The 22,046-nt window shown below is 39.1% G+C and overlaps 1 protein-coding gene across 2 annotated transcripts in view; it reads right to left on the bottom strand.

The window, feature by feature from the left end:
• Positions 1 to 1,245: 1,245 nt before the first annotated feature.
• The window catches only part of LOC119789754 (plexin-A1-like), a 384,280-nt gene continuing 363,479 nt past the window's right edge, over positions 1,246 to 22,046 (bottom strand). For both annotated transcript variants that reach the window (XM_038294813.1, XM_038294814.1), the window contains exons 25-33: positions 21,687 to 21,833; positions 20,966 to 21,125; positions 20,070 to 20,173; positions 19,877 to 19,973; positions 16,443 to 16,633; positions 11,303 to 11,472; positions 9,842 to 10,054; positions 7,942 to 8,092; positions 1,246 to 1,898 (exon numbers count right to left, since the gene is read on the bottom strand). In XM_038294813.1, coding sequence (XP_038150741.1) covers positions 1,803 to 1,898; positions 7,942 to 8,092; positions 9,842 to 10,054; positions 11,303 to 11,472; positions 16,443 to 16,633; positions 19,877 to 19,973; positions 20,070 to 20,173; positions 20,966 to 21,125; positions 21,687 to 21,833 — 1,329 coding nt within the window. In that variant the 3' untranslated portion in view covers positions 1,246 to 1,802. The remainder of the gene's footprint in view (positions 1,899 to 7,941; positions 8,093 to 9,841; positions 10,055 to 11,302; positions 11,473 to 16,442; positions 16,634 to 19,876; positions 19,974 to 20,069; positions 20,174 to 20,965; positions 21,126 to 21,686; positions 21,834 to 22,046) is intronic.

Here is a 22,046-nt window from a genome sequence, read left to right as displayed (position 1 = left end):
CTCTCAACAAACCGTGTTACATGTGAGGAAAAATAGGATGGAAATGAACAAAACAGATTTCAAAGCACTGAAAGTTAATGTGCTCCAGCAGACTGTGCAAGGAGACATTTTTCATATTCTACTTCTTCTTACCTCTAAAAATCTACAGAAAATCAAAACAGAATGGCCTTCAACTTGTACAAAAAAAACCACTCACATTTTTCAAGCTACATTTCATTATCTTTTAGAAAAACCACATTCACATTTAAAAAAAATGGGCCCTTTAATCTTTATAGGCTTTACTGCAGACTTTGACAAAACTGATTCACTTTTTTCTGCACAGCGAAACTATCCTTCATTTGAGAGGGCATGCCTCATAAATTGTTTCAGATTAGAAGGTAGGTTTAGAAAACAAGACCGAGAAGCTATAGAGCACAGTGTACCAGGGAAATAAAATGACCGCCTTATGCCTACGAGTTTACCAGCACAGCATGAGGCTACCTTCAACACAAATGGCTGTTGTCTCATCTAAAACAGCTGATCTTGATGTATTTGGTTTCTCTAAAAAGCAAACACAAAAGCACTGCAGGTTGGTGGGCTCAAAGGTGGCTTCTAGACATCATTTGTCTTTTTACAATCCTCGGAGCCAGCGGTGTAGCACACACCAAGACCTCATGTAACATAGAAAGTGTCTGTAATATATTCATATATTTTCTGCCGTTTACCTGTTTTTAAACTCTCAGTCACTAAGCATGACAACATGATCATAATAACACATTTCATCAAACAAAAAGAAGTCTCTTTGCACTAAACGACATTCAAAGTAAAACATGGCACAAGACGACTTTTTCCTTGTGTTTTTTTTCATCTAGGAAATATCAAATTTTCTCAAACATATCTTTTGTACATTGAAATGGAAAAAAAAAGTTTGACTTTTGATTTGTTTTTTAAAACAAAGGGTTGTATTTATATATCTATATATATATTTAATCATATATCCTCTTCTCTCTTTTGATTTAGCTTTTGTTGTGCAAATTCAGCAGTAACACAAGTGGCACAGCACTGGGGAGAGAAGGTCTGTGGGAAGAGAAAAGAACTAGATGTAATATCGAACTGAATGTAGAGTTTTGGAGCTTGTTTTCTTCGAACACGAGGCGTTTTCACTATTAGAGACCTGGAGAACCCAAACCGGGAACAGGAGTTTCCTGGTCGGTCCTCCTTCCTGATGTTCTGCTGTGGCAGCAGCTCGCCGAAATGTCTCTGAGTCTCTGACAGTTCTTTTTGCTGCAGTTCTGCAAAAGTCCCTGATGTTATATATCCCCCGTAGAGGACAGCAACAGAAAGGGAGAGTAATGAAATCTCCTGGGTTTTTGATAATTCGCAGTCTGAAACATTACCTTGGTGGTTCGGAGCTTTTTCCTGTAGAGTGTCAGCTCCAGCTAAAGGAGTCTTTTCTTCTGCTCACCTGTTTTAGTTTAGGTCCATATTATCTGAGGCTGGAGGTTGCGTTTGATTTGGCTGATAGTAAGAATTGTGGCTCAGACACTAAGAAGAAGGAAGAAAAAGAATAGTAATGAAATAAAAGGGGGTGGAATAAACATTCTGATAGATTCCAGACTCTGCTGTCCTTCCAGTGCGCCTCTCCTGCGCGGTGCTCGTGTCTTTGCAGCCTTTTTCACTGCTGCAGGTCGTCATCTGCCACCGCAGTGACAACAGATCTCAGACGTCAAGAATCAAAAATGTCACGGGATGTCAAAAGTGGTGAGGGAAGGCGTTTGGGTAAGCCAGTTCTGCACTAGCTGAGGTGTCTGATTGGCCGGACCTCAGCTTGCCAGGGCCATTGTGTCGATGACCTGCTCTAACTTGCCGCGTAGCCGCTGCCTGCGAGACTGGTCGTCCTTCTGTAGCGCAGAGAGGATCTGTGGGCAGAAAAGGAAGAGCATTACTTTCATGCCTCACAATAAAATCCTCCTTTTTTAATAAAACTCAAACATGGATACATTTTCTATGCATGAATCAAGTTTGCTCCATTACTGTGCAGCTCTGACATTTATTTCCATTTGCAGGTTTGCAGTTACAATTACCCAGTTGCTGACAGCGTGGGCAGAGTCGACAGGGGCAGGGCTGAGGACCGGTGGAACGTGTGTAATTGCGTATTAATTGTCAGCTAGAGTATGTGTACAGAAGAATGCGTGCAACTAGGCTTTTTTGAGGCATTACCAGGAAGAGGAGGAGCTGCTGTAAATGTCTCTGTTTTATAATGGATAATGTGTGGAAGCGCATTAGTGAGTATATGCAAGCATTTTTTAGCACATCTTTGAATGTGTGCATGTGTCTGTGTGTGGCTTTAAGGTCAGGGCACGTGTTGGGGCCGACGGCTCAGTGCAGCTGCCTACATCTGGATAATAGGCTGTAATGATGGGGAGCCATGGGTTTGAATGGAGCCAGCTGCAAGCGGGCGGTGTAACTACAGTAATACTGCTGCTTTAACGGAAAGGAAGGAGGAACCATTTTTTTCAACACATATGTGCTTGTTACAGTAGGATTTCCAGGAATTAAGGACTAAAACATGTTACATCTACACTTTTGCAGCTCTACAGTAAAAAATATTCCAAACTACGACTTTTTCATATTTTGAAGATGAGACTCCTGCATTGTCATTTTTGTGTAATACAGCAAAGGATGAGGCATAATAGTGGAGTGAAAGAAGATTGATACACAGCTGTTGTTAAAGAAACCCAGTCCTCATGCACCAATAGTGATGTATTGATGAGGCGTCATGAAGCGTTTTAACGCATTGCCAAGCTAGCGATACTGCGTTGATACTGTGTCACTCAATACTGACACCTGCTGGGCCTTTCAAATCCCTACATGCAGCTTATTTGACAGACTAAACTGACACTGATTCAATGACCTAGAACGATAATATATTTTAAGTCATTCCACGTTATATTGTATTATTTCAGACCTTCATTTCAACTTATAATATCTTTGATATTTTTAGATGCAGTCAATAAATAATGTGAACATGTATCATAATGTGAAAAGTAGGTGAATATGTGAATAAGGATGATTGTGGCATAGGATTTATAAAAAAATGTTCAAAACAAATTCGGTAATCTAATTTAAATTCAGGTAAATCACGTGATAAATGGGTTGGATAGGATGACATAAGGAGAGAATTAAAACAAATATGAGACGAAAATGGTGAAATATTTATTTTGCCTTGAAGCTACTCCATATTTCATCATGAATTTGATAAGGAACCGCAAATGATCAGAGATTTTTCTGTCAAATGCATCCCATTGATAGATACGCTTATAAACAGAGCTTCAGTAGCATCAGTAAATTTGAAATAGCTCCAGTATTGGTCAGGTGTAGGTATCGGTCAAGCACCGACAAGGGGTTTTGGTCTATCAGCTCGACAGATACACTAATGCAACGGTGTTGCTGGACACAATGCTGGTAAAAACCATTGGTCTTGTTTGCGTTTTTGGGGTTTTCTAAGGGGGGCATGTCCCCTGCACATTTAACAAAACAATGACGTCAAAATACATGTTACGCTACAGTGCACAGACATTCGTTGAGCACCTTGACCGCAGGTCAAACTGAAGTCTGCTTCCCAGAGTTTAGACCGCCCATAAGCTCCTGATTGGCCCACCATCTTTTCTGGCGTGATTGGCTATCATTGCTGTCACTCCTGAGAAGCTCACTTTACAATCATCTGATGCGCCACTGTATCAGGTCTGTGATTGGATGGTCTAACACACGGAAGTTAGTTGTATTAAAAAATACTTGTGCCCCCTTCCACTTCTGAAATCTAAATTTAATCAATGAAAATAAAGGTTCACTATTCAGGTTGAATGGAGTTCGTCTGTGAATAATTCCTCCAAGGGTGCATTTTATTTTCATCTTAACTCAGCACTTTCTCTAATTAACACAAAGAAACCAAGGGTTTCAATTCTCCTGCTATCATGTCCAGAGGACAACCTAAAACAACCGAACAGCCCACAGTTAGCCCAGTTTCATTTGAACAGAGCCATTACCTTTCAGAGTACTGTAGCTATTCAAACATACTCCATAGGGGGTGGGGTATGCTTATACACTATATTCAGTGTTGGTCAACTAGTCAAACCACTTTTGGTTAAGATCACATTGTGTAGTTGTTGATAGAAGCAATGGGCAGTTATCTTTAAGGATTCTCAGTCATCCAGGTCATGGTCAAGCTTGAAAAGTTCAGTTTAGGAAACTGGACGTGAAGTTTTCTAGGAGATGTTTCACCACCTCATCCACGGCCCTTCTTAAGTTCAAACCAGTGGTGGGGAGCACTGAGATTAATATACTGTAGGTGTAATAAAGAATTAGGGGAAAACAAAAGGTGGCTCTGATCCCTTCCACTGGAGGACCCCTTGGGGTGTTAATGGCTGTTAGGGGGGTTCTGGTGGGTCGCTGACTCCCTCGTCAGAGTGTTTTCTGTCACATGCCTCATTGAAGTAACCTGACAACAGCCAGATGCATGTCTCGCTCCGCCTAGCTCCACTCACATACATCTGGGAACCCGCTCATTGAAAGTGATTTCCCCAACCGAATTTATGGTCTGTCCAATCAGGACGCAGGGCGGGTGTGTCCTGGAGTGGAGAAGCGACCGTGAGATTCCAACAACAATGGCGGCTCGCATTGAGGAAGCAAGCGTTAGCATTGATGCTGCTATTTCTTCTGTGTTGTCATCTGATATTGTTTCATTAACAGAACATCAGAGAACGGCTTTGAAGGCTTTTGTTGGTGGAAACGATGTTTTCGCCCTTCTCCCGACCGGATTTGGCAAGAGCTTGATCTACCAAATGGCTCCTCCTCTCACAGCGTCACGGGTTAGCTTCGGTGTGAGTGGTTGAAATAGCACGTCAATAAAGATGACAGACAAGTGGCTTATCCAATCATATGCAAGGAGTTTTGATAAGGCCCAGCCTTCAGGAAAGGCAATTCCTATGGCTGGTTCCCAGATGTATGTGAGCGGAGCTAGGCGGAGTGAGACATGCATCTGGCTGTTGTCAGGTTATCATTGAAGTGTGAGTCAGGGAAAGAGTAAGTGAGAGGAGAATCTTCCGGGAATTGTTCCTAAAAGTCCTTTGTAAATAGGTGAAAGGTTATGTCGAAGAGCGCATCCCCTGTTGTTTTCTCCAGGTTAACAAAGATGGCTTCCTTAACCCCTTCTTTAAACCATCTTTATTGCTTGGCTAGAATGTGGACGTTGTTGTCTTCAAACAAATCTCCTTTAGCCTTCAGGTGTAGTTGAACAGCTGAGAAGTGTCCTAAGGAGTTGGCCCTCCTGTGTTGAGCCATGCATCTGTGCAGCAGTTGCTTGATCTCTCCAATGTCTGTGATCTGTACATTCTTCACTACACTGAACAACATAAACCAAGTTGTCAGCCTTTTTTCTGGGTGTCTTATCTTTGGGTTGAACCAGTTTTATTTTCAGGGTATTGCTGGGTTTAAAGTGTACATGGATCTAGTGCTTGTTTAAATTTTCTTGTTTTTCAGAGACACCAGCACATAGGGAATGACAATGTTCTTTCTTCTGTTTTCTTCCCTCTTATCAGGCCTGTTCTTCTTCTTATTGGACAGTTAATTACATTACAGACCGCCTCTTGGGAAAAGCTTTAATTAATGCATGAAGCATCCATGAGGTCAGCGAGGGCAAAGACAGATTTTCCGCACCACACACCTAGGATCATTTTTAACTAGTTGGACAGCTCAGCACGGAAAAACAGGATGAATGACCGACAGCTCCTATGGGCGCGGTTGTGCATATATAAACATTGAAAATTATTTTGTGATTTAGCCCATAAATATCGCGACAATCAAGAAGTGAGGAGGAAAATCCGGACAGAGTATATTAGCTGAAGACGTGTCTGCCCTCTCATTCCCATTCAACATATGGGTGCCAAACATAACTGTATATATCTGTTATACTTTCAGAGATCCTTTTTGTTCTGCAATCCATTCAGACATGAACTTCAAACTGCCACTGACCTTTAAGTTTGTTTTTATATAATAGTGATTTTATCTATTGTTAGAGAGATTATTTTTAGAGGGATTTGTTTTGTGTGTGTTTAATGGGTAGCCTTGTAGGCTTTGGTAGGCAGCCATGTTTGGCTTGCAGGTGTGTTATAAAGATTTTAAGTGATAAACTATGCAGTACTTAGTTTAAGGTAGAATATTCATCTCATGCTACTGTTTGCTTTCTAATATTATCTAACAACCTCTGAGGAGTTCATCTATTAGATGGATTTATAATCAGATTGAAATAAATACACCTGGAGTCTATTAGTCATCAGGCAAAGTCTAGATTTTTTTTATGGGTAAACTAGCAAAGAGGGGAAATTACACGCACTATGCAAGAAATTATTTTTTTTCTTAAAACAAAATTAGAAACCACATCTGTCACATGGGATATAGTAAAGTGAGTATTTGTAAACATTTATGTAAACTTCTGCAAAGCTTTATATAGAGAATTGGAAAGAATTACACATAACATGTTGAAAATTAAAATTTTCTTTACTCTCATGAACTGCTCATAGGGCCTGATCTTCTTGGTTTTTTTTGTGTGCTATGAGAGGTTGCGTTTTACGTGGATCCACAAAGGTCGGTGTACAAATGTGAAGACATGCAAAACAATTTGGTTCCAACCTACGTGCATGACAGTTATAACAGAAACCTGAGTTTCAAAACCATGAAGGGGAAGATAATAATGATGATTCTTAAAATCAATAATAATAATAATCCCAAAGTGCATAAAAGAAATAACAGTGCTTGGTGCACCAATGCCTCCTTGTGTGTCAGTTTGCAACTGACTTAAGGAGCTAAAACTGCTTCTGCAGTTGAGTTCCTGATTTGGTAAATAGCTTTGCATGTGGTAAATGTTATATCTACATATCTTCAATGCATGAATTTGTCCGCTTTGGTTATTAGAATATAATGTGCATATTGATGAAGGCAAACAAACAAATTAAAGGTTTGCACATGTCGTCTACTGAACTGCAAATACAAAAAAAAAAATCACTTTGCACCTTTTCAACTTGATTATTAAAATGTCCTCACAGATATTATAAAAAAACAGTCTTTTTATCAAGGTAAAAAAGTAAAAAAAAAAATAGTGTATTCAACTTCAAGTTGTTTTTGTTGTTTCTTTTTTGCATATCATAGAATCAATAATGTGAAGGTGGTTAACAACAGATCATTAATCATTAAACACTTTGTAAATTAAGAATACAATAAAATGTAAAGAAAATGTAACCCTTCATCAGATCAATAGATGATAGGAATGCGAAAACAAAGTCATTAGTATATAAAACACTCATTTTCCATTTAGACTCACGAAAAAAGTGAAGTTATTATTTATGGTACTGTAGAAGCGTATTGGCAGAATCTGCCATTGAAATTAATGATTTAAAACAGATCTTTACTCTTATGACACATCTGTCACATTTACAGTAATTAGCCACTGATCCGGCTTTTTTAATTTACTGTCAAACTTTAATTACTGCCTTCCGTCTTGGATCATTATGGTTAGATAGCACATAATGGTTGGGATCTTAGCATATGTACATAAAAATAAAAAAACTAAGTGGAAAAAAATATCAAGCTTTAATTTGGGTAAAAAGCTTGATTTTTAGTCCACTGGTAGCAGGTGTTATTTTCTACATAAAAGTCTGAGCAAAAATCATAAATTCTGTGAAGCTTCATTAAGTTTATAATGTGTTGAGCTCACGCCTTAATGTGCATCCTAATGGTGCTAATACCTTCCAGCCTGCACCAATGCAGATTGCTTATCAGTGTAATTGAATTAAAATGACCTCATGATGTTACTCAAGACAAGTAAAGACATAGCCCATCCATCCAGCGGGTAATTACAGCATTCTCCTCTTTCTGTCTGACTCGGCTTCATATTCAGAGGGCGCTCACCTCATCTTTGTATTTGATGATGTAGGTGTAGATCTCATGCAGAGCAGACATACTGTTGAACTGGTCGAGGTGCAGGCGGGACTGCTCTGCTAAGTAGGCACTCATGTCCTGATCGCTGATTGCTGGCATACGGGAAATATCCGAGTAATATCTAGAGGAGAGGTCAAGCAGAGTTATATTTTCCATCATTCAGAGCTCATTTTCACTGACTTTATGTCTGCAGTCACTTTTCAGAAAGGAAATAAAAGGAGCAAACCTATGCAAGGTTCTCTAAAGGCCAATTAAACACAGAACTTAAAACATTTAGTAAATGCTTGCATTTTACTTCATTTAAAAAAGATGGATGAGCAAAATCATAGTAAAGCTGCATGACGTAATATTCACCGAAATGGGATAAAATACATTGTGAATATGTGCAAATTTCTCCTAAGGTGCTGCACTTTTTATGCTGCTTTAAGAACCTGGTAAAAGGTTCTGATCAAAAGGAGGAAGAAATGCCATTTTATTTACCTCATATTGATGATAAATTGTAAAATCCGCTTAAAAAAACTTTTAGTATGCATGCTTTTTTTCACTATATTTATTTAACTAAGAAAAAATTACAGGAAAAGCACATTCCATTTTTTTCCTAAATAGACCCATCAGTCTTTGTATGTGCCGACCAAAGAAAACTAGAATTTTCTTTGTTGGTTTATAATTTCTGATTATTTAATGAAAACAAACTTTTGTTTTAAAACATAATTTAACTTCTCTGAAACAATAACTGGGTTTAAAGTCATTGGTGGATGCGATCAGGTGCCACATGTCTATATTTTAGTATATAATTAATGTATAAAAGTTATTTTCAATTCAGGTTTTTATCCGTTTGTAAACTGGAGGAATGGGAAACAATCTGGAAATGGGAGCATATTTTTAAACTCCACTTTCCTTATACTTTCTGATTCAGATCTGGATCAGAGTAAACAAAAACGTCCTAATTTAAAGTCTTAAAAAAAGTTTCTTGTGGTGATTTTAAAAGCTAAATCTCAATGATAATCCATCATTTCGAAGTATGATACATAATAACATAACAGGAGGGTTCAAACATAAAAAAAATTATGATACAGCATATATTCTTACTTCTAATATCGTATAGGAATAATCGGATACATGAAGCTTTGCTTAAGTTACTACAGCTGAGGTATTTAGAGCAGCTGCTTACTGGCAGCCTGTTCAACATGTCTGACATAAAGAAAGAGACAATCTGATGGAATTAACAGCAACATTTTTCACCAGTGCTTCTTTTTATTAATCTGGACATTCAAGTCTAAAATTCTCAACTTATAAAGAAAGAAATGTCTCAATGTCGACGCATTTGCAAAGTTTCCCTTTAAAAAAAAAAGACATATGACTCGTGCTTTAAACGCTACTCAGACAAAACTGGATTCAGACAAAGTCAACTCAGACATCCTGTGTCTGACTCAGGAGGAGCGAACCCCAGAAGTGGAGGAATTTCGTTTTTTTTTTTCTATTCTTGAAGCTCGCAGGGCTAAACTTAAGCAGGTCTGCTTTTACTGATACTTCTGGCTCTCTGAAAACACTGTAATCTATATTAATAAGCCAGGAATGAGGCAGCAGTAATTACAGCACATAATTCCTGGGCCTAATTTAATTCAACTATGTATTTATGCTTTAAACGCCTGTAGCAGCTAAAGTTCAACCTATAATGTTGTTCTAATCTTACAGCTGGCTAATAGCGTAATTAACTTTGATCTTGCAGCTCAGACTTATTTTCCCAGCCTCCAGCCGCTCAACTGGAATATAGTTTCCATTTCAACATCGGGACTGTGGATTTGTTTTTCACCTCTGGTCAGATTGACTTTATTTGAGGCTGATTTTCTTTGGGTCACCTTGGACTTACCTTTCTACCCAGCTCTTGTAGTTGGGAATGTCTTTAGCGTAAAGAAGCTTATTTGAAGGCGAATCTTTTCCCAGTTTGTGCTCAGACGTCGAACATGAGTCCATGAAGGTCTGAGCCACAACAGAGAGGCAGGCATCCGTGATGCTGTTTTTATGGATGTCAAAAACAAACTGGGGGTTCTTGATCACGTTTACCCAGAAGCGCAGAGGGAGACTGGAGGCAGCAGAAGAAAACAAACACATCAGAATAACATTTCACTTCCTCTATGTTATACATACAGCTAAATACACCGCTTCTCCTCAGCCTAACTCATAGGTTTTATGCTGGATTTAGGTTTAAGGCTGATGCTGTGTGATGGTTCATTCTGATACTGATGAAGCCTTTCTGAGTTGATGAGGGTATACAGTATTTAAGGATAATTAATCTATTGAAAGAGGCAATGCTGACAATTTCTGTTTTGGCCTTTAGAAGAAAAAATAATGAACAGCATCACAGGTGTTGAACAGATTATGCGGGTTTAGGTATTTCGCCCCTTTAACAATAAGCAGATGCATAATAGACTAAAATCCTACCTTTACTTTGAAATTAGTTTTTAATTGCTTTGCCATCTATTGAATAGCAAGTCACTATTTTATTGTTTTCTTTGTCTGGGATGATATTTCACCACCTAAAATAAAAAATAATAATAAAAAAAACACTTCTATGCTGTTTTCAGCTTTTATTACTGCAAAACCTTTGAAAATTTAATTGAATAATGTCTGAACTTCCCCCCAAAAAGGAGGTCAGGCTGTTTGTAGCCTAAAGTAATGATGCAAGGTTTAAACCGACTACAGTAGCAGCCATTCAAAATGGCACTTCCCAGTACAAAAGCCATCCGAATGCGTAGCAAAATCCCCTCCAACTTCCGGCCACTGGCGTTCTACTGGGCGTGCATGTTTTTACTCTGACTCCACCCTTTCACTGAATTACAGGGTCAGACCAGGAGATGACGCTTCTCTGTAGATCTAAATGTCCACAAATCATGACAGAAATAATATTTTGTACAAAGATTGATGTTATTAAAGGAATTGTAGGGGACCAGCCAAGGGCCAATAAAGGGAAGTGGGGTAATTCTGAATGGCTACTATTACCGTATGTTTAACTATGGGCATGAGATACTTTCCAACATTTTTTTTTTATTTACCATTAAGCACACATGAAGTCTCAGCTGACTAAAGCCTGCATTCAGTGTTCCAGAGGGTTGGAGAAATGATAGCAATACTTCCAAACATTCCTAATGTTCTAAGATTGGGTTTTGATTTTTAACGTCGTTCTTTACATGAGTGGCAATGTAAGTCTATATGATTAGATTAAAAAAAAAGTTTCCTGGGAAATTTGAGTTGTTTTTTTAAGAACATCATCCCCTGTTAACCTGTTGTTTTTAGTACTTCCAGGGAGCAAACCAAACCCTCTGCTTCCTACCAGTTGCTCTTCCAGGTGTGTCGTACGTCGTAGTCTGTGATGGAGTGTTTGTCTGCTTGCTCGTCCAGGAAGTCGAACATGTACTTGATGGCCAGCGGCAGCGCGCTTCCTCTGTGAGCTGTGCTGAAGATGGTCTCAAACAAGTCGTCCACAAACTTCTGTAATGTACCCTGAAATGAGCAAAGCAGGGTTAATAAAAGGAAAAAAATATATTACAATTTACCTGTAGTTTAGTTTAAAGACAAAAGTTATGTTTCTTGAGCTTCAAACCCCTAGCAAAATTTAATTTTGCAGGGTGTTCAGTCCCTTAAATCTTTATGAAGAATCAGAATCCTGTGAATTGAGTTGGGTCCACCTTTCCTGTCAATCAGCCAGGGAAACCATTTTAAAGTTCTTTAATAATGTCCTTAAAATTCTAACCTCCTTTACTACACTTGTTCAGGTTTTTATTTTAAAGATGTATATTTAAATCTACAAACAGTGTTTTGTCCTTATTTAGTAATAACAAACTTCGCCCCTCTCAGTACCTAAAAGAAGATACTACTTTAGTAAAACAGTGTGAGATAATCTTAGTGAATTGATAAAATGGATCATTCTTTTTGGCCACCTGTGTTTTTTCTTCAGCACCAGTTGAGTTCATTTGCAGTTTAAACCTTAAACACTCAGTTCACACACAGATTAGTGGCCTAAAAGGCTGAGAGGTGTGTGGTATTAACATCTTAAATGACAAGCTAAAGAGCATAAGCCGGGTGCTCGTGTCTGACAAGCTTTGTGACATTTTAAAACAGGTGGTGTCGCCTTGTTAACATAATCTTTCTGACCTTTGTTTTATAGTACAAGGTGTTTATTTCCCACATTTCTGTTATTTTTACTTTTCCGCTGCAGTTGAATTTTAAAATAAACGAACCAAAAAAATGATTTAGTCTCAAATAAAAAGCTTATCTTACCTCTAGTCTCATCACATTACATTTTATCTGGAATTGGCTTGCATTAAATGTGCAGATCCATATAGTAGCATTGGCTTCCTATGCCTTCAGTGCTGAAGCATACATGATTTAATATGCAGCTTAACCAGTCTATTATAGGTCAGCAACTTAGAGACACTAAATATGTGCCACTGTGTGGGTTTTACTCAAATGCTGCAGCAATATCTCCATCTATCTCCCGAAGCTCTATGCAGATACTCTGTCTGCGCTGATGAAGATTAACCATCTTTACAAGCAAAGCTATAGTTTAGTTACCGATTAATTAGCTATTGTTTATTTATCTAGTTGAGGCCACCCAAAGATTGCTTTAAGAAATTGAGCTTTAAGCTCAAATATAGAAAAACAATTGCCAACATACAGTACTTGATGTAGTAAGGCAAAAGGTAAGATCAGCCTTAGTTTAAACTCATAAATGTTTGCTTTGTTTCTCTGACTGTGACTAACTTTTTGTGCTCTCTTTCATCCTCTGACATGGAGCTCATCTGCCTGGCTGTGTATTTCCTGGTAGGGGCTACCTTTGACAGTTGCCTTTTGTATCTATGCTTCTTTTTCTATCTCTGCTTCTGCCTCCTTGAACCCCAGTCGGCCTCAGCAGATGGCCGCTCACACTGAATTTGGTTCTGCTGGAGGTTTCTTCCTGTTAAAAAGGAGGTTTTCCTCTCCACTGGCGCTACAAGCATGCTTGGTATGAGGGATTGCCTTCGAGTCAATGAGTTGATACAATCAGTTCGTTTTTCGTAGATAGGAAACTTTGAACCAATCTGACTGGAAGATCTGGTTGAATTGTTTCTGTAAAGTGCCTTGAGATTACAAGTGCTGTGAAATCCTTAAAGCCTTTCAGTAGCATCAGTACATGGAAAAGGTAACAGATCTGTTTTGATTGCCTGTTTAGCAAAATACAATGTCGCTAAAACAAAATCAAAAATAAAACTAGTTCTATCTCCTGAATAAAATAAAATAAATCAGATCTGAGAAAATGAATAGACAAGATGTCAGCTAACCAAAGAAAGACAGTCATGTTGAGAGGACAAAGACAAGATTTGTGTCTCAACTGAATTTAGCACTCTGTTTATTTTGTTTTCATAAAGCAGGACCAGATTTTCAATTCTTCAACAAATTACCGTCTCCTGACACCCTCAGTATCAACCGCCCTGCAGTCCCTGCACCCCCAGGCCAATTTCTATTAATCTGTTTTCTCTTATTGGCAGTGGAAATTGAAAGGCTGGCTCACTTATAACTGCTGCCCATTGCCCTATTTACCTCCATAGTTTTAAAATCAAATAAGAGCCGCAGCACTGGCAGACAAGGAAGGATAGATGAGCACACAGACCATTCCATAACAAAATATTCAAAAAAGTGGAATCTGAAATTTAAAATGAGAATTATGGATTTCTTTTAAATATCCATAAATTTAGGAATTTTTTAGAAACTGTTACCTTGGATACATTGGCATTTATATATATATATATATATATATATATATATATATATATATATATATATATATATATATATATATATATATATATATATATATACACTATATTGCCAAAAGTATTTGCTCACCTGCCTTGACTCACATATGAGCTTAAGTGACATCCCGTTCCTAATCCATAGGGTTCAATATGACGTCGGTCCACCCTTTGCAGCTAGAACAGCTTCAACTCTTCTGGGAAGGCTGTCCACAAGGTTTAGGAGTGTGTTTATGGGAATTTTTGACCATTCTTCCAGAAGCGCATTTGTGAGGTCGCACACTGATGTTGGACGAGAAGGCCTGGCTCTCAGTCTCCGCTCTAATTCATCCCAAAGGTGTTCTATCGGGTTGAGGTCAGGACTCTGTGCAGGCCAGTCAAGTTCATCCACACCAGACTCTGTCATCCATGTCTTTATGGACCTTGCTTTGTGCACTGGTGCACAGTCATGTTGGAAGAGGAAGGGGCCAGCTCCAAACTGTTCCCACAAAGTTGGGAGCATGGAATTGTCCAAAATGTCTTGGTATGCTGAAGCATTCAGAGTTCCTTTCACTGGAACTAAGGGGCCAAGCCCAGCTCCTGAAAAACAACCCCACACCATAATCCCCCCTCCACCAAACTTTACACTTGGCACAATGCAGTCAGACAAGTACCGTTCTCCTGGCAACCGCCAAACCCAGACCCGTCCATCAGATTGCCAGATGGAGAAGCGCGATTCGTCACTCCAGAGAACGCGTCTCCACTGCTCTAGAGTCCAGTGGCGGCGTGCTTTACACCACCGCATCCGACGCTTTGCATTGCACTTGGTGATGTATGGCTTGGATGCAGCTGCTCGCCCATGGAAACCCATTCCATGAAGCTCTCTGCGCACTGTTCTTGAGCTACATGAAGTTTGGAGGTCTGTAGTGATTGACTCTGCAGAAAGTTGGCGACCTCTTCGCACTATGCGCGTCAGCATCCGCTGACCCCGCTCCGTCAGTTTACGTGGCCTACCACTTCGTGGCTGAGTTGCTGTCGTTCCCAAACACTTCCATTTTCTTATAATACAGCTGACAGTTGACTGTGGAATATTTAGGAGCGAGGAAATTTCACGACTGGATTTGTTGCACAGGTGGCATCCTATCACAGTTCCACGCTGGAATTCACTGAGCTCCTGAGAGCGACCCATTCTTTCACAAATGTTTGTAAAAACAGTCTGCATGCCTAGGTGCTTGAATTTATACAACTGTGGCCATGGAAGTGATTGGAACACCTGATTCCAATAATTTGGATGGGTGAGCAAATACTTTTGGCAATATAGTGTATATATATATATATATACCTATATTGTTTTTTTAATTAGAAAAGAGAGGTGACAGAAAAAAATTAGAACTTATCAGTTTTTTGGTTAAACATGATTTATGTTGCTTTTATTCATGTGCAGTCGATAGATGACTTTTGACAGATGATTTTCAGCACTCTGATTCTTCTGGGAAAAGCAAAGGAGGAGGCTTGGTCATAGGATAAAAAAAGTGTCATCACAAGAAAAAGATCTCCACATATTTCTTTTGAAATAATGAAACAAAAGAGTCTACTACCTTCCTGAACGGACAAACTGATCACCACAAAAACAAGCCTGACATTGCAATAATTTTAGAAGAACGAGTAAAAATGTAGACAAAGCAAATGGGGCTCTCCTTATTTCATCATATAGATCAGGGGTGGGCAACTCCAATCATTGAGGGCCGGTTTGCTGCAACATTTAGATTCATCCTTGGTCCAACAAACCTGAATCAAATGGTTGAATTACCTCCCCAGTATGCAATCAATGTCTCCAGAGTCCTTTTAATTATCTATTTACTTGATTCAGGTGTGTTTAGTCAAGGACATATCTAAAAGTATACAGGCCGTGCAGGACTGGAATTGTCCACTCCTGTAGTAGATCAACATGAGGTTGAGTCTGATATCTCACCTCAAAGTCAAGAGAAAGTTAAGGCAGTCATTAGATAATTATACTATATGATAACATGATTTCCTATTAACCTAATATACCTCAATAATAAACTTGCCTTATCATGTTACATGCATAGTCACATATAATATAATCTCTGTTCTAGGAATACCTCTTTAACCTCTGGAGATTATCTCACAAAGAAGAATTCTTCAGAAAGTTAAGAACATTATGGACAACAGTAAGCATCCTCTTCGGAAGATTTTTAAATGACAACAGCGTCTTCAGTAGGAATCCTTTCCAGATCTGGTGTAAAACAGTCTGCTACAGGAGATCCTTCCTACCTACAGCTATCAGCACCTGTTTAAAAAATGACCTATGAGTTACTATAACATTTAATTACCCTGGGATTAATAAAAATATTTCTTAATTTAATTGACTTGAATAAAGAGTGATATATTTTCTGTAATAAATATTTGTTGTTTTGTTATCCTGCCATACTTATTCAAGCAAAATAAATCAACCAGCTGTGAAACCGAGCTGTCTGATTTGTGTTGATTTTGAGGAAAGATAAACTGCTCCCAGCTAACATGTATCAAATAAACCAGCTGGATTCTTCTGAATCAAACAGACTAAGACACTTTATTGTGAGTAAAAGTTTTTTTTAAAAAGTTCATTATTTTGAGTTTAATCCCGTCAAAGTCTTAGGTTATGTAAGCTCTCTGCTTCTCATTCAGTCCTCTGTGCCTTACTTTTGTGGCCAACAGCCTGGTGAGGTAGATCTCAGAGACCATCTTGCTTCCTCGGTCTCCCTCCCTCTGGTCTGAGTGGTCATGGTTCTTCACCAGATGCCAGAGTTTGGTCCCACTCTCCAGATCCGGTGTGATCATTGGGGTTCTGGACCGTAGGCTGTCGGGGCTGCTGGCTGTCCTCAGCATGCTCTCTGAAAAGAGAATCATAACATAAAAACATTCATGAGGAATGCGTGAGTTCTTCTTTAAAACAATGTTATATTAAAAAAAAGATGCTTCTAGTTTACACAGAAGCACAATATTCCTTCAATATTTCTCTCCCCTTTTCTCTACCATCTGTGTCTGTTTCATTATTTACAGGGTGGGTGTCAAAGCTGATTAGAGTGAAGCAGCAAGCTATCTGCAACAGCTTCTTATAGGATAGAGAGGGGGGTGTTGCAGAGGTGCGGTGAACAGAGGAACATGATTATCTGCTCAGTAGTTGCTGCTCCTGGGGCAGAAAGCGGGATCGGTTTTGTTGTTGGAGAAAGGAGAGTGCGTGAGAAGAAGAGTAGAAATGTGAAGGCGCTGACTGGGAGAAGTGGGTGGCCGGTTAAATGGACAGAGAAACTAAAAGGTCAGGATAAAGGGGGGTGAAAAGGAGAGTAATAGAACAACATGAGATCGTAAAGGGAAAGAAGCTGACTGGGGTGGGGTACCTGCTTCAGTCAGCAGGATTTGACTTCAGAATCATCATGACTAGAGGAGGCCAATTTCTCTCCCTCTCATGTACAGCTCCTTCCACGCCTACACCTAGAACGTTCTAGTTTATTCCCCGAAAAGGTTCAAAGAACTATAATGTAGCTATAATATATTCTATGTTGAAAAAAACAATTAGATCTTGTTGACAAGTGAGCACATAATAGTAAAGTGCTTCAATGCTTTCATGCTTCTAGGTCATAGCCATTCCAAAACATTAAAAACAATCCAGTGGACTTGGTTTCCAAGTTTGAAGACGTTTCACTTCCCATCCAGGAAGCTTTTTTCAATTCTAAATGTCAGGAATATTGTTGAGTTAGAAGTTTTATACAGTAGCCCAACAAAGCCTTGTTTTTGTTTTTAAAACATGCAAAATGAAACAGAAGAAGGGATTCACCCATTTGGATTCTTTTGTCAGACTGCAATACCCCATACCTATCTAAGTGTCTGAAAGGTCAGTCATTAAAGGGGATTGTTGGATTGGCTGAATGGTCCATATTGCAGAAGTGTTAGTGGCATGAGTCATTTGCACCAAACACAAAACCATCATAAAAAAACAGCAAATCTGCACTTTTGGGTGCTTTTGCATGCCATATATTTTGCCATGAATTTGCCTGGTGAGTGAGAGAATTAGCCTGGTGGGTGAAAGAAAGTGAAAGTGAAACACTAGATCATCAAATCTGCTGGTTGATAGTTTCAGAGCTATGGCTGGATCTTAAGGTAAGGAGAGAAGGCATTCTGCAGCTCCGACGGCAGAGAAATTAGAGCAAGAACCCCGGCAGACAGAACTAGATTGGGGGAGAGGGGAAGGCAGCTGGCCAGTGATTTTGCTGGAGCTAAGGGAGGAGGAAGAATGATGAGCAATGTAACATTCCTTCTAGGGCTAAATTAAAAACATCTTTTTTTAAAGCCATCTTTTTTAAAAGGTTCTTTTGGCTGCATTTCTTCACTCTGGTCCCTGATTACTTGTAAGAAAATTTGATGTAAAAATACATAAAAGTTCAGGTGCAGCAGCACCTTTGTTCCACTGCAGTCAGCAACAACTTGCCATTCCCTTCACTAGAATTGCATTTTTTGCCTCGCTTCGCAGCACTAATGAGACATTCTTGAGATAACATGTATGAAATATATGAACACATGATAGATGCCATGTAGCTGATGTCACAGATGTTTTAATCTACCGCAGCTATATTGAGGTCCTGCTCTGGTCCCCTGCGCGTCAAACTTGCAATCCGTATGTTGTGGCATCGGGTGTGACAATATGAGGACAGGTTGTGTACAAGATATATGTATCAATCGTGAAAGGAATAACCTGGAAGCCTATCAGTTGAAGAAATGTGTTGAAAAGAGTCTGCAGGGACTTTGTACAGATCAAATCTAATAACACCATTTTTTTCTGTGTGCCATTTAAGCTTACAGGCATTTAAATGAGAAGGATCTATTCTGGACAGAGGTGCCACAGAGCTAAGCTAAGCTAAGCGTTCGTACTCAATATGGCAGTAGTGCAGTAGAATCATCAATGCTTCTGAAACATATCTATAATAAATTAATAAAAAGCAAAGGTGATTCTAATTCCTGTGAAACATGGAAAAAGTCTGCATTTTATTTAGGCTGAAAAAAGTGTAAGAAAGAGCATAATGTAAGTAGATAACAAGAAGGCTAAACAGAGTGCACCAGAAAGGAGCTAATTTGTTCTTCAGAGATTTGAATGTCTGATAATCTTGAAGCATAGTTGATTTGAAATGTTTGCAGCTTTTCGTAGAGATCAGTATGGATATATAATATAATATCTTTAATTAACAGAGATGCAGTATGGTATTTAGTATTTAGTTATGCTAGCCTTGCTAAACAGGAAAACTGGTAATAAAGTATTTGGAAATCTTTTCTTTAAGGGACAACAATAAAACCCATTTTACAGAGACTTGTCTCTCATATACACAGAATGGCATCACCTCTGTTTCTTATGCAATTTAAAATTCTGTTTTTATATCTTTTTGCAAATTAAAAGTGAAGACGTAATTGTCTATAAAAATTGTTGCCATGGCAAGGCAAAAAGTAAAACATTTATTGTGAAATGTATTTTGATATTACAGGATCCATAACAAAAAAATATGCCGAAGTGTCTTGCCTTAAGTTCTATAGTCCATCCTAAAGTTTTAACACATTGGTTGATACATTGGGTTCATTTAAAAAAGCTCCTTTGCCTTCAGCATACATCAAATCAATGGCATGTCAGAATCTCTGGGGTTCAAGGGGTTAACAACACCCACTTGGTATCAGATAAGAGTTGCGTTTTTTCTTGGATTTGTTTCCACAGGGTAATTTATTCTGTAAATAATTTGATTTTCCACTAAAGTTTACAATACTGGGCTTCTATCTATGTGACTTCTAGGTGTCCTTTCTCTTTTTCACTCTGTCAGCCAGAGAGCGAGTTGTCTGCTTTAATGCCCGTCATTTATGGACTGCTTTGGCAATAGCCGTGGAATAGCCTTGGCCTGGGCTGATGGCAATGGATATAAAGGATTGGCATTCACTCAGGGGGGAGGTAAGAAAAAATGGGTCCCAATCACGACCCTGACAAACAAAGAGTGAATGAAAGAGAGCTCAGACTTGTGGAGTGAAGGCAGGCAAAGAGAGAAACCACTGATGGAATCATTTAAATGGAATCGAGCTGAGATGAGAAACCAAGCCTTTACCGTATCTGCTGAGGCTCTTTGTGAAGGTGGAGGAGTTGGAGATGTTATACGCAGAGTTCTGCTTTGGCACCAGAGCGATCACGGAGCCATCTGTTACCTGCACAACAAAAACACATCCCTGCTTCAGGAATCTCTTGCAGTGGGTTGTTTATTCACGCGTTCCTTGGCTCATGCTTGCTGTGTGTTTGTGTACCTGATAGTGAGCCAGCGTATTGAGTCTTTTCCAGTCGTTGTCGATCTTGGTTGTGACATCTTCATCCTGAAGAATGATTCGGGCCATCCGACCCTGACGCCATTCTTTTAAAAGAGTTAGAAGAAGTTGAGAGCATTGCAAATAAAAAGCCCATGTGTCTCTGTGGGTTAATGACAACCAGGTCCAAACACGTAGTAGCTGGGGGAAAAAAACCCGAGAAAGAGCTCTGTACATGTCAGTTGCTCTAAATCAAGATTAAAATTAAAAAATTATTTTTTCTTCTTTATTTTATATAATAATTACATATAGCCAGTCGGCCTCAGCAGATGGCCGCTCACACTGAGACTGGTTCTGGTGGAGGTTTCTACCTGTTAAAAGGGAGCTTTTGCTCTCCACTGTCGCCACAAGCATGCTTAGTGTGAGGGATTGCCTTAGAGTCAATGGGTCGATGCAATCAACTGGTTTTCAAGAGATAGAAAATTTTTTATCAATTTGACTGGAGGATCTGGTGAATTGTAAAGGGCCTAAATATGACGGGTTTTTAATTGGTGCTATACTGTATAAATAAACTGAATTTAATATGTTTACTTTCCTTTTCTTAATCATTTGTATTGCCTGTATAATAGGTAATTAACCTTTGTTTTTTCTCATGTACAGCACTCTTTCCACTAAAATGTGATTATAAATAAACTTTCCTTGTCTTGCCTCAAAAGACTCTAATTGGCATAGAATCATTGAAAGATTAAGACAAATTGGATGTTCAATTTCCCAAAAATTCCAATTGTAACTGTTAAACATCTTTCCACAGGTTGAAATATACTATCAATGGTTAACAAAATTGAAATTGTAATTGATCCAACTCCAATATGGTGTTTACACAAAGCTGCAAGTCTTACCGAGGTCCATATCAGAAGCCTTGGGCCTTTGGGAGTAAGGGCTGCCTTTGTACATGGCATCAAGCAGCTTCTCTTTGACCTGAGTTATGGTGTCACAGTTCAGACACTTGACCGTCACCTCTGATGCGTTTTCATTTTCCGGGTTAACACAGTGCAACGTCTGGCAGAAAAGGAAAAGACAGAAAGGATATGATGATAGACAGTCAGTATTGGGCCTCATCTGGAGAACGTGATGCAAACAGCTACCTGTTTAGATGTCAGAATGGTTTTTCAGATAGATTTGAAGGTACCTGAGAGCGTTTTTACAGCTATACAGCAGCCACTTCAAACCTTGGTTACGTTCCCAGTCTGTTCAGACTGTTTGTGTCCAAAACAACTCAACAGTCACACTTGAGTGAAGACCAAAACAACTATAGAGGAACCTCATGTGCACCAATGTGCTTTCAGTCCAAAACATAAGTGCTTTGTTTTGATAGAAAATATAGTTAGCATTGGGCAGAGGATGGGTCACTTCATAGCCAGATCACATCCCCTCTCCAAACAGAACTGATATTGAAGTGCCGCCCTCACTGCGGAGGGAAATCGCTGCCACTCTGCATATGACTGACTAATCAAGGAAGCAGCCTTCCGCAGACAAACAGCTGATTAGTGCGACTAAAGCTCAGTAACCTGTCAAGTGACTGAGACCAAACGGCCCCCAAGACACAGGAAGTTTACTGACCAGTGTTTTGTAGTCAATCTGTTGCCTGATGAGTTTGTCTTCGCTGAGGGAGTAGCGAGCTTCTCCTGTGATGGCATCAATGGGTCCCTTCTCCATCTGCTGCTTGATGGCACAGTACAGCATGAACAGAGGCTCGCCGGCGCACTCCTGGCGAGGGAGGAAGCACAAGGATATCAGAGTTATAAGCAGTTCAGGCAAACTAGATTTTTTCTTCATGCTGGGTTTGATTTTAAGCTTTGAAAAGAAGGAAAATAAGCTTGGGAATTCAAATAAATACCCAACTTAGGGGTGGATAATAACTCTGCATCAATATGTATCTTAATATAATTTATTCAATAAGGATGATTTGCTGTTGTTTAT

This window comes from Cyprinodon tularosa, unplaced genomic scaffold (genome assembly GCF_016077235.1).
Source record: "Cyprinodon tularosa strain WSP-4 unplaced genomic scaffold, ASM1607723v1 ctg346, whole genome shotgun sequence".
Lineage (NCBI taxonomy): Eukaryota > Metazoa > Chordata > Actinopteri > Cyprinodontiformes > Cyprinodontidae > Cyprinodon > Cyprinodon tularosa.
The sequence above is the reverse complement of the archived record's forward strand: the minus strand, read 5'-3'. Positions and strand labels throughout refer to the sequence as shown.